Source organism: Carcharodon carcharias, chromosome 4 (genome assembly GCF_017639515.1).
Source record: "Carcharodon carcharias isolate sCarCar2 chromosome 4, sCarCar2.pri, whole genome shotgun sequence".
NCBI classification, from domain to species: Eukaryota; Metazoa; Chordata; class Chondrichthyes; order Lamniformes; family Lamnidae; genus Carcharodon; species Carcharodon carcharias.
The window spans coordinates 70,883,340-70,898,106 of NC_054470.1; the positions used below are offsets into that span (position 1 = coordinate 70,883,340).

General features: G+C 44.4%; 1 protein-coding gene and 1 non-coding gene across 2 annotated transcripts in view; both read right to left on the bottom strand.

The window, feature by feature from the left end:
• adamts3 (ADAM metallopeptidase with thrombospondin type 1 motif, 3) overlaps window positions 1-14,767 on the bottom strand; it is a 434,436-nt gene that overhangs the window by 37,016 nt on the left and 382,653 nt on the right. Inside the window, exon 16 of the mRNA XM_041185298.1 lies at window positions 11,093-11,173. Coding sequence (XP_041041232.1) covers window positions 11,093-11,173 — 81 coding nt within the window. The remainder of the gene's footprint in view (window positions 1-11,092; window positions 11,174-14,767) is intronic.
• On the bottom strand, window positions 6,736-6,918 carry LOC121277562. The gene has a single exon (XR_005942924.1). It is a non-coding gene; the product is annotated as a U2 spliceosomal RNA (small nuclear RNA).

Below are 14,767 nucleotides of genomic sequence, written 5' to 3' on the forward strand. Positions count from 1 at the left end.
CCTAGTCAGCTGTCCCGTAATTCGAGGATGACGTCTATTCAGAGTTGAGAGTTTCTGTTATGGGACTTGATGTGACTGAACAAACCAATTCTTTACCCCCAGATCTTTGGGCACATGGGACAGGATACCTCACGAGGTAATGCAGGATTTGCTTCCTTCTCTTTCCTTCTCTGCCGCCGTTCTGCCTCATCATTAAAACAATGGGACTCAAAGCGTCGATGCAGCTTGATGGCCAAGTTGTCGCCATTCTAAATGATTGGTAGCAAGCTGTTACGGAGGTAGTTCCAGGATTTTGACCTAGCGACAGTGACGGAACAGCGATATATTTCCGAGTCAGGATGGTGAGTGGCTTGGAGGGGAACTTCCAAGTGGTGATGTTCCCTTGTGTCTGCCGCCCTTGTCCTTCTAGATGGTAGTGGTCGTGGGTTTGGAAGGTGCTATTGAAGGAGCCTTGCTGAGTTCCTGAAGTGCATTTTGTGGATGGTATACACTGCTGCTACTGTGTGTCAGTGAAGGAGTGCCAATCAAGCAGGATGCTTTGTCCTGGATGGCATCAAGCTTCTTGAGTGTTGTTGGAGCTGCACTCATCCAGACAAGTGGAGAGTATTCCATCACACTCCTGACTTGTGTCTTGTAGATGGTGGACAGTTTGGGGGAGTCAGGAGATGAGTTACTCATTGCAGGATTCCTAGCCTCTGACCTATTCTTGTAGCTACAGTATTTATTTGGCTAGTCCAGTTCAGTTTCTGATCAATGGTAACCTCCAGGATGTTGATAATGGGGGATTCAGTGATGCTAGTGCTATTGAACATCAAGGGGCGATGGTTAGATTCTCTTTTGTTGGAGATGGTGATTGCCTGGAACTTGTGTGGCGTGAATGTTACCACTTGTCAGCCTAAGCCTGGATATTGTCCAGATCTTGCGGCATTTAGACATGGACTACTTCAGTATCTGAGAAGTCGTGAATGGTGCTGAGCATTGTGCAATCATCGGCAAACATCCCTACTTCTGACCTATGATGGAAGGAAGGTCATTGCTGAAGCAGCTGAAGATGGTTGAGCCTAGGACACTACCCTGAGGAACTCCTGCAGTGATGTCTTGGAGCTGAGATGATTGACCTCCAATATCCACAACCATCTTCTTTTGTGCTAGGTATGACTCCAACCAGAGAAGAGTTTTCCCCCTGATTCCCATTGACCCTAGTTTTTCTGAGGCTCCTTGATGTCACATTTGGTCAAATACTATCTTGACGTCAAGGGCAGTCATTCTCAACTCACCACTTGAGTTCAGCTTTTTTATCCATGTTTGAATCAAGGCTGAAATGAGGTCAGGAGCTGAGTGACCCTGGTAGAACCCAAACTGAGCTTCAGGGAGTGGGTTATTGCTAAGCAAGTGCCGCTTGATAGCACTGTTGATGACCTCTTCCATCATTTTTCTGATGGTCGAAAGTAGACTGATGGGGTGGTAATTGGCCGGGCTGGATTCATCCTGCTTTTTGTGTACAGGACATACTTGGGTAATTTTATACATTGTCAGGTAGATGCCAGTGTTGTAGCTGTACTGGAATAGCTTGGGTAAGGACGCGACGAGTTCTGGAGTACACGTATTTAGTACTATTGTCAGAACATTGTCAGGACCTATAGCCTTTGCAGTATCCAGTGCCTTCAGCCATTTCTTGACATCATGTGGAGTGAATCAAATTGGCTGAAGACTGGCATCTGTGATGCTGGGGACCTCCGGAGGAGGCCGAGATGGATAATCCACTCGGCACTTCTGGCTGAAGATTGTTGTGAATGCTCCAGCCTTATCTTTTGCACTGGTGTGCTGGGATCCTCTATCATTGAGGATGGGGATATTTATGGAGCCTCCTTCCCCAGTTGTTTAATTGTCCACCACCATCTATGACTGGATGTGGCTGGACTGCAGAGCTTAGATCTGACTCGTTGGTTGTGGAATCGCTTAGCTCTGCTATCGGTTGCTGCGCTGCTTATGCTGTTTGGCACATAAGTAGTCCTGTGTTATCGCTTCACCAGGTTGACATCTCATTTTTAGATATGTCTGGTGCTGCCCCTGGCATGCACTGCTGCACTCTTCATTGAACCCGTATTGATCCCCTAGTTTGGTGGTAATGATAGAGCAGGGGATTTGCTGGACCATGATTTTACAGATTGTGATTGAGTACAATTCTGCTGCTGCTGATGGTCCACAGCACCTCATGGCTGCCAGTCTTGCGTTACTAGATCTGTTCAAAATCATCTTCACAAGGACTGTGCGGTGATCACTCCTATCGATACTGTAATGGACAGATGCATCTGCGACAGGCAGATTGCTGAGAATGAGGTCATGTAGGCTTTTCCCTCTTGTTGGTTCCCTCACCCCCACCTGCTGCAGACCCAGTCTAGCAGCTATGTCATTTAAGACGTGCCCAGCTCAGTCAGTAGTGGTGCTACCGAGCCACTCTTGGTGATGGACATTGAAGTTCCCCCACCCAGAGTACATTCTGCACCCTTGCCACCCTCAGTGGTTCCTCCAAGTGGTGTTCAACATGGAGGAGCACTGATTCGTCAACTAAGGGAGGGTGGTATGTGGTAATCAGCAGAAGGTTTATTTTCCCATGTTTAACCTGATGCCAGGAGGCGTCATGGAGTCCGGAGTCGATGTTGAGGAGTCCCAGGAAAAGTCCCTCCCTACTTTATACCATTCTGCACCATCTCTGCTGGGTCTGTCCTGCTGGCGGGACAGGACATACCCAGGGATGGTGATGGTGGTGTCTGGGACATTATCTGTAAGGTATGATTTTGTGAGGATGACTATGTCAGGCTTTTGCTTGAATAGTCTGTGAGACAGCTCTCCCAATCCTGGCACAATCCCCCAGATATTAATAAGGAGATTTCAGGGTCAACAGGGCTGAGTTTGCCATCGCCGTTTCCAGTGCCTAGGTCAATGCCAGGTGGTCTGTCCGGTTTCATTCCTTATTATTGACTTTTTAGCATTTGATACAACTGAGTGGCTTGCTAGGCCATTTCAGAGGGCATTTAAGAGTCAACCATATTGCTGTGGGTCAGGAGTCACAGGTAGGCCGGACCAGGTAAGGATGACAGATTTCCTTCCCTAAAGGACATTAGTGAATCAGATGGGTTTTTCCGAACATGATCTCGAGGTCATCATTAGACTTTTAATTCCAGATTTTTAATTGAGTTCAAATTCCACCATCTGCCGTGATGGGATTCAAACCCAGGTCCCCAGAGCATTACTATGCGTCTCTAGACTATTAGTTCAGCGACAATATCACCACCCCCCTCCATATATGGTGTAAGCTACGGAGGTCAGTTTAGTTTTGGTACAGAGTTGATTGAAGTTAAAGAGCTTTTCATCTGCGTTATATTTAACACTGCCACCAGAAGGCAGTTGATCTTTGATGACGTGAATAACCACTGTCAGGTAGGTTGTAAATTGTATCGGGGCTATCACACAGCCATGCTTGACCCCAGTCTGGATTTCAAAGGTGTCTGTTTTAGATCTCACACTCAGGACAGTTGCAGTCATATCATCATGAATCAATCACTGGATTGTGATGAAATATTTTGGACATTCCAAACTTTGGAGCATAATCCACAAAGCCTCGTGATTTGCCGAGACAAATGCTTTGGTCAGGTCGATGAATGCAATGAAGAGTTTCTGGTGTTATTCTCAACATTTTTCTTTCATTTGCCTGGCAATAAAGACCATGTTGGAGGTTCCTTTGGAAGTTCTAAAGCCACACTGTGTCTCTGGGAGGATTTCCTGAGCAACAGGATGTGGGCAGTTCAGGAGAATGCTGTTCTGGAATTTTCCCGATATGGATAAGAGCAAAATACTTCAATTTATCTCCTTCCTTGAAGATAGTTGCAATTATTTTTTAATTCATTCATAGGATATGGGCTTTGCTGGCTGGGCCAGCATTTATTGCCCATCCCTAATTGCCATTGAGAAAATGGTGGTGAGCTGCCTTCTTGAACCGCTGCAGTCCATGTGGTGTAGATACACCCACAGTGCTGTTAGGGATGGAGCTCCAGGATGTTGACCCAGCGACAGTGAAGGAACGGCAATATATTTCCAAGTCAGGATGGTGAGTGGCTTGGAAGGGAACTTGCAGGTGGTGATGTTCCCATGTATCTGCTGCCCTTGTCCTTCTAAATGGTAGGTGGGGCGTCACGATTTTGGATGGTGTTGTCGAAGGAGCTTGGGTGAGTTGCTGCAATGCATCTTGTAGATGGTGTACACACTGCTGCCACTGTGCGATGGTGGTGCGGGGAGTGAACGTTTGTGGATGGGGTACCAATAAAACAGGCTGTTTTGTCCTAGATGGTGTCAAGCTTCATGAGCGTTGTTGAAGATGTTCAACCAAGCAAATGGAGAGTATTCCATCACACCCATGACTTGTGCCTTGTAGATGGTGGACAAGCTTTGGGGAGTCAGGAGATGAGTCACTTGCTGCAGAATTCTCAGCCTCTGACCTGTTCTTGTAGCCACACTATTTATATGGCTAGTCCAGTTCAGTTTCTGGTCAATGGTAACCCCCCACCCCTCGCCCCAGGGTGTTGATAGTGGGGGATTCAGCGATTGTAATGCCATTGAATGTCAAGGGGAGACAATTGGATCCTCTCTTGTTGGAGATGATCATTACCTGGCATTTGTGTGGTGTGAATGTTACTTTCCGCTTATCAGCCCAAGTCTGGATATTGTCCAGGTTTTGCTGCATTTGGACATGGACTGCTTCAGTATCTGAGGAGTTGCGAATGGTGCTGACATTGTGCAATCATCAGCGAACATCCCCACTTCCGACCTTATGATGGAAGGAAGGCCATTGATGGAAGCAGCTTAAGATGGTTGGGCCTAGGACACTACCCTGAGGAACTCTTGTAGTGATGTCTTGGAACTGAGATTATTGACCTTGAACAACCACAACCATCTTTCTTTGTGCTAGGTATGACTCCAACCAATGGAGAGTTTTCCTCTTGGTTCCCATTGACTCTTGTTTTGCTAGGGCTCCTTGGTGCCATATTCGGTCAAATGTTGCCTTGAGATCAAGGGCAGCCACTTTCACCTCCCCTCTTGAACTCTTTTGCCCATGTTTGAATCAAGGCTGTAGTGAGATCATGAGTGGAATGGCCCTGGCGGAACTCAAACTGAACATCAATGAGCAGGCTATTGCTGACTAAGTGCCACTTGATAGTACTGTCAATGCTTCCATCACTTTGCTGAAGATCGAGAGTAGACTGATGGGGCGGTAACTGGCTACATTGTGTTTGTCCTGCTTTTTGTGGATAGGACATACCTGGGCAATTTTCTACATTGCTGTGTAGATGTCAGGATGTCAGTGTTGTAGCTGTACTGGAACAGCTTGAATAGGGGCACAGCTAGTTCTGGAGCACAAGTAGTATTGCTGGACTGTTGTCAGGACCCATAGCCTTTGCTGTATCCAGTGCCTTCAGCCATCTCTTGATATCATGTTGACTTAATTGAATTGGCTGAAGATTGGCATCTGTGATGCTGGGGACCTCCGGAGGAGGCCGAAATGGATCATCTGCACAACACTTCTGGCTGAAGATGTCTGCAAATGTTTCAGCCTTGTCTTTTGCACTGATATGCTGGGCTCCCCCATCGTTGAGGATGGGGATATTTGTGCAGCCTCCATTCTAGTTAATTGTTTAATTGTCCACCACTGTTCGTGAGTGGGTGTGACAGGACTGCAGAGCTTAGATTTGATCTGTTGGTTGTGGGATAGTTAGTTCTGTCTAACGCATGCTGCTTCCGCTGTTTAACATGTAAGAACTACGGTGTTGTAGCTTCACTGGGTTGACAGCTCATTTTTAGATATGATTGGTGCTGCTCCTGGCATGCTACCCTGCATTCTTCATTGAACCAGGGTTGATCCCCCGGCCTGACAGTCATGGTGGGGGATATGCTGGTCTCTGAGATTACAGGTTGTGGCTGTATACAAATCTCTTGCTGCTGATGGCCCACAGCGCTTCATGAATGCCCAGCTTTGACTTGCTAGATCTGTTCAAAATCTATCCTATTTAGCACAGTGGTAGTGCCACACAACACGATAGACAGTATGCTCAATGTGAAGACAGGACTTAGTCTCCACAAGGACTATGCAGTGGCCACGTTACCAATACTGTCATGGATAGATGCATCTGTGACAGATGCTTTGAAGACCTCAGCTGGATTACCATTGGGGACAGAGGCTTTGATGTTTTACTGCTGTTTGATTGCATATTGCAGCTCTCCCATTGATGGTGGTTTACCCATGGATTCTACCACAGAGTACTGGGAGATAGCCTGAAGGGTATTAGCTGCCAATGTGGATTCATGGTTGAGGAGTTGTTCAAAGTGTTCTTTCCAGCATTGACAGATGGAAATGTCATCCATGAGAATTAAAGCACCATTTGGATGAAGAGGATTTTGTCCATTTGACCTTGGTCTATAGATGGCCTTGGTGGCTTCAAAGAATCTTCACATGTCATTATGGTCAGCATATTGTTGGATCTTTTGGCCTTTTCCTTCCCACCGTCTGTCCTTTACCTTCCAGATTTCTCTTTACAGGTCAGTTTTGAACTGTTGGTATGCTGCCTTCTTGAGTTGCAACCCTGAGCTGTTCTGCCAGGCAACAAAGGCTGCTTGTTTTTGTTCTAGGAGGTCATGTATTTGAACATCGTTTTCTTCTTTTCACCTTTCACTCTGTGGTGGGGAAATTGCACCATTCCTGCAATACCAAGTTGATGCGTGGAGTGGAATGGGCAAGCCCCTGTTCCATCTCCCTGCTGCAAAAATCAACTTAATATTTGGGCCCCCAGATAGGGGATGCATCAGGTATTAAACTGATAAGAATAGCTACTACACTTGATCTTAGGCAAAAAGCTGAGAAGCGAGAACCTTGAACATTGTTTTCTCTGAACCAGTCCCGGTGACAACGATCTCAAACCCAATGGTCTGCACACAGGAGTCTAGTATGGCTGACATTATTTGATCCCACTGTTCTGGAATTGAGTTGGATGTATGAAGATTTTCCAGATTGGTCGTGATCTGCACTTGAAATTCCTCTCTTCGGTTGGGATGATTTGTGCTGAAACATTGATCTCCTCCCTCTTGGACTTTTGGGCCTTTTAATGTCTTGGTGCTAAGTCAATCTTCATCACCAATTGAACAAGTCAATGATCTGACCAGCAGGTATCAGTCTCCTACATAGATTGGCTAATACAGGCATCAATCTTTAAACTGAACAAAGACATAATCCAGGAAGTGCCAGTGCCAGGATGCCTTCATGTGGTTTTGTATTTGTCCTTCTGGCAGAGGGTATTTATTATAATGAGGCCATATTGAGCATACTTTGTTAGCAGGAGGATGTCATTTGCATTTGCTTTGCCCATCTCAATTTTCCCAATGGTTCCACGCCAGATATCAGAGTTATGGTCAACTCTGGCATTAAAAGTTCGCAGAAGAATGATGTTTTATCTTTTTGGGATGGCAATTAGGATTTCATCAAGGTCAGAATAGAACTTATCCTTAACATCTTCACTGGGGTATAAGCACTGATGACTGTGGCATATTGATTACGGCTGAGCGGCAGGTGATGTGCCATGTGCCTTCCATTTAAGCAATTGGAAAATTCTGGCAGTGCAACAAAATCCTGTTCTGGATGGCAAAACCTACTCATGGACATGAATGTCACTGCCAGCCTTTTCTTTCCAGTAGAAGTTATATCCCTCTGTTGGTTCCTTCAGCTGCCCTTCCCCAGGGAGGCAGGTCTCACTGAAGGCAGCAATGTCAATATGGATTCTTGATAGTTCATGTGATACGATTGCAGTTCTTCTTTCTGGACAGTCACTCTTGAGATTATCTATGAGTGTTCTAACATTCTAAGTTGCAAGATTTAAAGCTTTCTTTCTTTGACCACAAAGATGGTGACCTTGCAGGGTGCGGTTCTCCAGCCAGGTGAAAGTGGGACAGCCTATTTTTAGCCCCTTCCTTGTTTGGAGTGAGCAGAGGGTATTCTGTTGAGGACTGGTCAGTCACCATATTTTGGGAGGAGATATGGGATAGGGGACTGAATGTAGATATTCATCCATAGATGAGGATTATTTCTTATGTATTGATTGTTGTGCAACTGCTTATGATATTGTATCTGCGTATTAATTGCTGTATTCAGCGACAGGTTAACAGAAGGTACCAAGGATTCCCCACAACGATAGATGAGCTAGAATTGAGACCATTGCAGAAAGCTTGATAACATACAAATGGTTAAAGGGGAAGGCTGTAGATCAGTACCAAGAATGTCACAATTTTACAATTGTTCATGGGTTAAGCAGAATTGATTGAATTTTAGAATTGACTGAATTTGACAATCCTGAATTGAGTTAGCCTGAGTAACATGGTTACAGGAACTCTGTCTTGTTTGTGTATCTATAACAATTATAAATCCAGCCTAATGGGCCAGCACGAGCATGGAACAGTCATTTGTGAGCCATGGAACGAGAGATGGAGGAGAGGAACAGAGTGTTATGCCAGGCATGCAGGCAACTCAAAACAGATGCACCGACGACATCACTCAAGGGATTGTCAGAATGCATAAGCCTCTCCACTACAAGTTAACAATCGACAAAGATGCCAGTAACTTACTATACAAACCTTCATCAACAATTTAACCTAATAGTATACTATTAAAACCAGTAAACTACTAATCTAACTATATCTACTGTTATACCAAATAATCTAGCATGGCAGCCTATGATTCGCTACTCTGCAGTCAGTACTCCACTAATTTAACCAGTAGTCTATACTTAATTACTATCGTCTGTAATCTATTACCACAGCTGTTGGTCCACTGCTATGCTCACTAAACTACCACACCCAGTAATCTACCAGTAAATCCAAGATTCTACTAATCCAGTAATTTTCAACAAACCTGCTACTATATCCAATAATCTGTAAATTGAAAAATTTGTTACAGTAACTTACTGCTGTATACAGTGATCTCACTGCGGTGTTACAGATGTATAACAGCAGTGATGATCATATAGCGCTAAATGCAGTTAAATGGGTTTACCGTCCTACAGAAAAAATCACAGCAGTATCCTTTAAACAAACTTGTCCTGACATGATCTCACAATTTAACTGTGCGAGGCCTGAGCTCTCTGTCCGCCTATCCCAAACCCAAGCTCTCCATCCATCTGTCCCAAACCTGAGCTCTCTGTCCATCTGTCCCAGACCTGAGCTCTCTGTCCGCCTGCCCCAACTTGAGCTTTCTGTCTGCCTATCCCAAACCCAAGCTCTCCATCCATCTGTCCCAAACCTGAGCTCTCTGTCCACCTGTCCGAAACCTGAGCTCTCTGTCCATCAGTCTCAAACCCAGGCTCTCAGTCCGCCTGTCCCAAACCCGAGCTCCCTGTTCACCTGTCCCAAACCTGAGCTCTCAGTCTGCCTGTCCCAAACCCGAGCTCCCTGTTCACCTGTCCCAAACCCGAGCTCTCAGTCCGCCTGTCCCAAACCCGAGCTCCCTGTTCACCTGTCCCAAACCCGAGCTCTCAGTCCGCCTGTCCCAAACCCGAGCTCCCTGTCCGCCTGTCCCAAACCCGAGCTCCCTGTCCGCCTGTCCCAAACTCGAGCTTTCTGTCTGCCTGTCCCAAACCCAAACTCTTTGTCCACCTCTCCCAAACCCAAGCTCCCTGTCCTCCTTTCCCAAACCTGAGCTATCCTCCTTTCCCAAACCTGATGTCTCTGTCTGTTTGGCCCAAGCTCGAGCTCTCTTTCCACCTGTGCCAAACCTGAGCTCTGTCTTCCTGCCCCAACCCGAGCTCTCTGTCTAACTGTCCCAAAGCCAAGCTCCCTGTCCACCTGTCCTAAACCCAAGCTTTGTCTACCTACTCCAAACCCAAGCTCTTCGTCCTCCTATCCCAAATCTGAGTTTTCTGTCCCACTGTGCCAAACCCAAGCTCCCTGACTGTCTGTCCTATACCTGAGCTCTCTGACCACTTGTACCAAACCCAGCTCTCTGTCCACCTGTCCCAAACCTGTACTCCCTGTCCACCTGTCCCAAACCCGAGCTCTTTGTCTGTTTGTCCCAAACCTGTGTGATTTCTCTGCCTGCCATACCAAACTTGAGTTCTCTGGCAGGCCAAGCTTTTCTGCTTGAGATAACATTTGATCTGGTTTCTTGGCTTGACACTGCATCAGGGTAACCCAAATTGCTCAGTTTCTGTCTGACCTATTGCAGGAAGACTCCAGGATAGACCCTCATTCTGTGCTGGCTTAGCTGGTCTCAGGAATGCCAGCAGAGTGACCAATATTGGATCCCTCAGGAGGGGGTTTTCAGCTGGAGCTGCGCATGTGTAGACAGAGTGAAGATCAGCTTGGGGTCTGCATGTTATGCAATCTTTGGCCAGGAAGGCAGCTGTTCTAGGCTCTGACATGAATAGTGGGCACTTAAGCAAGATACAGTAGGCACAGTAGTGTTCTTAGAACAGTATCACAGCAGGGAGGCATCACCTTTAGGAGAAAACCAGCAAAATGTGGAGGTAGCGTAGCTCTATATTTCTGCACAGATGGACTTATAGAACTCCTAACACAGCAACATGTTATTTCTGATTAATGTCCTTGTAGAATTCTCAACAATCACATCACTGAATTAGTTTAATAATGAATGTAGCAGGCTTAGTAATGAAAACAGTATATCTTTTATTATAATACAAGGGCTAATTTTATAAAGTTGCTTCTGGCGCAGAGCTTTGACAATTGGGAATGCATATCAGGAATTTAGATGTGATCCACCAATGATTTTCTGTTCATTGTTGAAAAATCATGTGGTGACAAATGCCTATATTCCTGATCCCATTTTGTAGAAGCGCAAGCTTACGTTGGCAGGGTGTATTTTGTAAAATGAAGCCTGCACAGTTCAGGAGGCAGAAGGAAGCAGTGTACCTTTTGAACATATGTTGGTTACCATTAGGAGATCTTTGCACTGGCAATGAATGCATTCAGATTAGTGCTTAAAATATAATCAGTCGCTTCACTGAATAAACTTGTCAAGCAACAGCAGGTTAGTACTTACCAAGAATGTGAGGAGAAACCTCGTCTTCTTGGATGAACACATGTCTAGAACCAGATGGGATGTCAAACATCTTTAAGTAGCCTTTGCATGTGTTAAGGTCAATGATAGGAGCAAAAAGAAAGAAAACATTGTGGTGGTTACAATGGCATTCTACTGAAATTTTGGTTTGAAGTAGGCATCAAAAAGCTCATATACATTTTGCAAATTCTGGCTAAAATAGCCAACCAGGCTTGTGACATTCTGCACACATACACATAAGTCAAATGTTTCTCTGTGCTCAGGAGGAAAAACAACGTACGTGTTTGCCACAAGGTCGATTGACTGTTCAGCTTCTGATATGATGCCCTGACTGAGCCAGTGGATGAACTAAATAATGAACACTGTTGCAAAATGAATGCTCTGATGCCCCTTCCTCTTCTCTCATGATTACTTACCAAAAAGAACTCTCGAGTGCCTTGATTCAGTGATATCAAGGTTTCTAGCTCCCTTGGGTAAAATGACTCCTCTGGTTCGCCCTTAAACAAAATGGTTTTATCAGTTTTACTGGTAACTGTTTTCTTTTCATTGACAACCAATGTAATCATTATGTAAAACAAACTAACTCTGACTCGAATGAGGAAGAGTTAATAGCACGTGTATCCAGTGAAAAATACTAGAAACAGCTACCAGAACACATCAGTATAAAAATTGGCTGAAATCGAAGGTGTGAGAAATGTCCAGCTCAGGCCAGACTGGATACTTGCAAACATGTTTTCCCAAGGTTCCAAGTTCATTTTGGTATCTCTTGCTTAATTGTTTACCTGTTGAAAGAGTTTGGGTAATGGTTAGCTGCAGCAGAGACCCCACAAGTCAAGGTCAAAATAGTAATTTCTGAACCTTGTTGAATTCCTCCTTTAATATAACATACAAGGTTCTCTTTAATTTATATGGTACAATATGCTCTTTAAGAAACAAGCAGCAACCATAGGATTTGTCCTAGACTTTGAGTTCTTAAAGTATAATGCTGGCTTGTCTCTGTTTTGGCTCAACGTCCAAGTCTTGCAACACAGACAAAATTACTTCCACATGTCCATGGAGATCTGTCTTTATTATGTGTGCCTTCAAGAGACCGTCAAGAAGTTATTCAAAGTGGACCCCCAGGCAAGATCCACAACAGGGATAGGCAATCCTGCGTATTTCTGTAAAGGTTATCACCATTTTGATGTTTTTTCAACCAGATCCATCCACTGTTGCCACATTAGTCTGACTTCAGGTCACTGATGAGTCAAGCAGGTTACATATGCTGCGTTTCCTGAGAAACAGTTTTGTAATAGTCCGCATGGAAAGGAGACAGCAGTATGAGAAGTTACAGCCATTTTATCAGCTATCATAAGAACATAAGAACCTGGAACAGGATTAGGCCATACAGCTGCTCGAACCTGCTCCACCATTCAATATGATCAGGGCTGACCTTCTACATGAATTCCTTTCCTAAATTGATGGTTCACATGCTGCCATCAAGGTCAGTAAAAACAACCCCACGGTATACATGAATAAGAAAGACTTTCATTTCATCAGTGCACGAGTGATGCAGATCATGAGAATGGAATAACACAGGTGATAGCGTGGTACAATGGAAGCAGCCACCATGCCTTTATTTTGCACCAATACACATTGCTTCCAAGAGGAAGCAGACTATTCACACGAGTGAGGAACTCTGAAGAGAGTCCACTTCAAGTACAGCAAGGCTCATTACCTCTAACCAAATACAATATTGGTCTGCTTAAACAAAGGTTTTTCTTTGTATTTATATTAGCTGGCTGTCTTGCTCTACATGCTTGAGGAGGTGTTGGAGACTATCAGCATCAGTTGCATTCTCCATTAAATTTGCCAACTGAAGATAAGGAGCCTTTAATTAAAAGAACCAGATAGGTTAGCCTGCTGCGTTGGTCGAGAGGGAAAAGCAGAAACGGACAATGACATGAAGTGAGGAAGTGTGCTAACCATCAGCTGACAGGACTTAGCTAACATCTATAAATGTGGCCATGCCCGAAGAGTCCTATAGCTTTCTAGTGGCCCAACATGGTCTACCTAGCCAGACCTGCATTCCCCTAATGTTCTACTGTCTTCAATATTAATGTACCACTTCTGAAAATAAGTTTGAATTCTACATTTTAGGGATGGTACAGTTTATTTCTCTGCTTCTGTTTCATGTATAAATATGCATTGTACTGGGTGTGCATGGTTTTTGTCATCTTCCTAATCTTGTTCTCCTTCTATGCACTCCTCGGTGGGATTAGGAATTGCAGGCATCCCATTCTTCTAATGGGTTTCACAAGGCTGTGATGTAGAAGATACGGGTTATGGGAAACAAAGGTGGGATGATATTGATTAAATAGCTCTCTCAAAGAGTGGGCACAAACACAATGTGATGAATGGCCTCTTCAGCATTCTATGATTCTGTGTGAGGGGGTAAGCCTGTGCTTTCTATATTCCATTACTGCTGCTACATCACATTGGAGCTTCAGAGCTTGTGTAAGAGTATAGGTTTAATTTAAGCTGTCGTCAGTTTTACTTTGGTGCATTTTCTCGTGGCACAAAGTTATTTCTTATCTGCTGCTATAACTAATGGATATGGTATTATGCACACATGATCACGGAGCACCCTTCAGCCGTAACTATGGCAAGTCTCCTTTGACTCATGCCCTCCGACAGAATGACCAAATTCTCCACTTTGAAGGGGGCCTTACACAAGATTCTATCTGGAATAGTCAGTCACAAAAAGGTTCAATGTATTCAAAGAACAACAGTTCTAAACAGCTGCTGCTCTATTATTTACATGCATGATTACATTCACAATGCTCAATGCATTAATAGAAATGTACAAGGAGTACACGGTAATGAATTAAGTGAGCTGACAGCACTATATCTGGTGATGTTAACTCCCCACAAGCCTCACACCATTACTTCTGGATATGCAGCAATTCTGGGAAACTTTCCCAGGATCACTGAACCAACCCCATGGTCAACCAAGTGAGGTACTACTAGGAGCTACAGCCTGGCTCTTAGCAGAAAGCCAAAAGATGCTAATACCACGCTGGGAACATGTAATCAACCTAGAAAGTAAAATTCCTTCTGTAGAATCAATTGAAGATGGAGAAAAGAAAATTTCCTGTGCAATCAACCAGTGGGGGAGTAGGCATTTCTTTTATGTAACTTTGGGGGGGATTCTGTCTGAGCAACTCAACTGGGGTTATCCTCTGCAACCACTTGGTTTGGAAAATTTCCTCTGTGCACTGTGTGCAATTAAACGATTAGAAAGAATGGTTTCAGTGTGAATTATAGACAGGAGAAATCTGTCCAAATGTAATTAAAAAATAACTTTAATTAAATGCTGCTTCTGAGGTGGAGTGAACCATCCTGTGGGATGTATTCAAAGCATCTTTCTCATATGTAGAACACCGAACATTGCAATACCCCATCATCTTTCTTTGATGTAGGTTGATGTAGATTATGATTAGCCATGAATTTCTTGCGGTTTCCCAATCCTCCACCAGAAGAACGGGGCAAAGTCCCATTTATGTTTTTCATTTGATCATATGCCAAAGTTTAGAGAGTTGAGAAAATTCCTGAAAGATATTCCGACCATGTTTCTCCCACACAGATCAGTATGCATTATCATCAGCAGTAACTTCT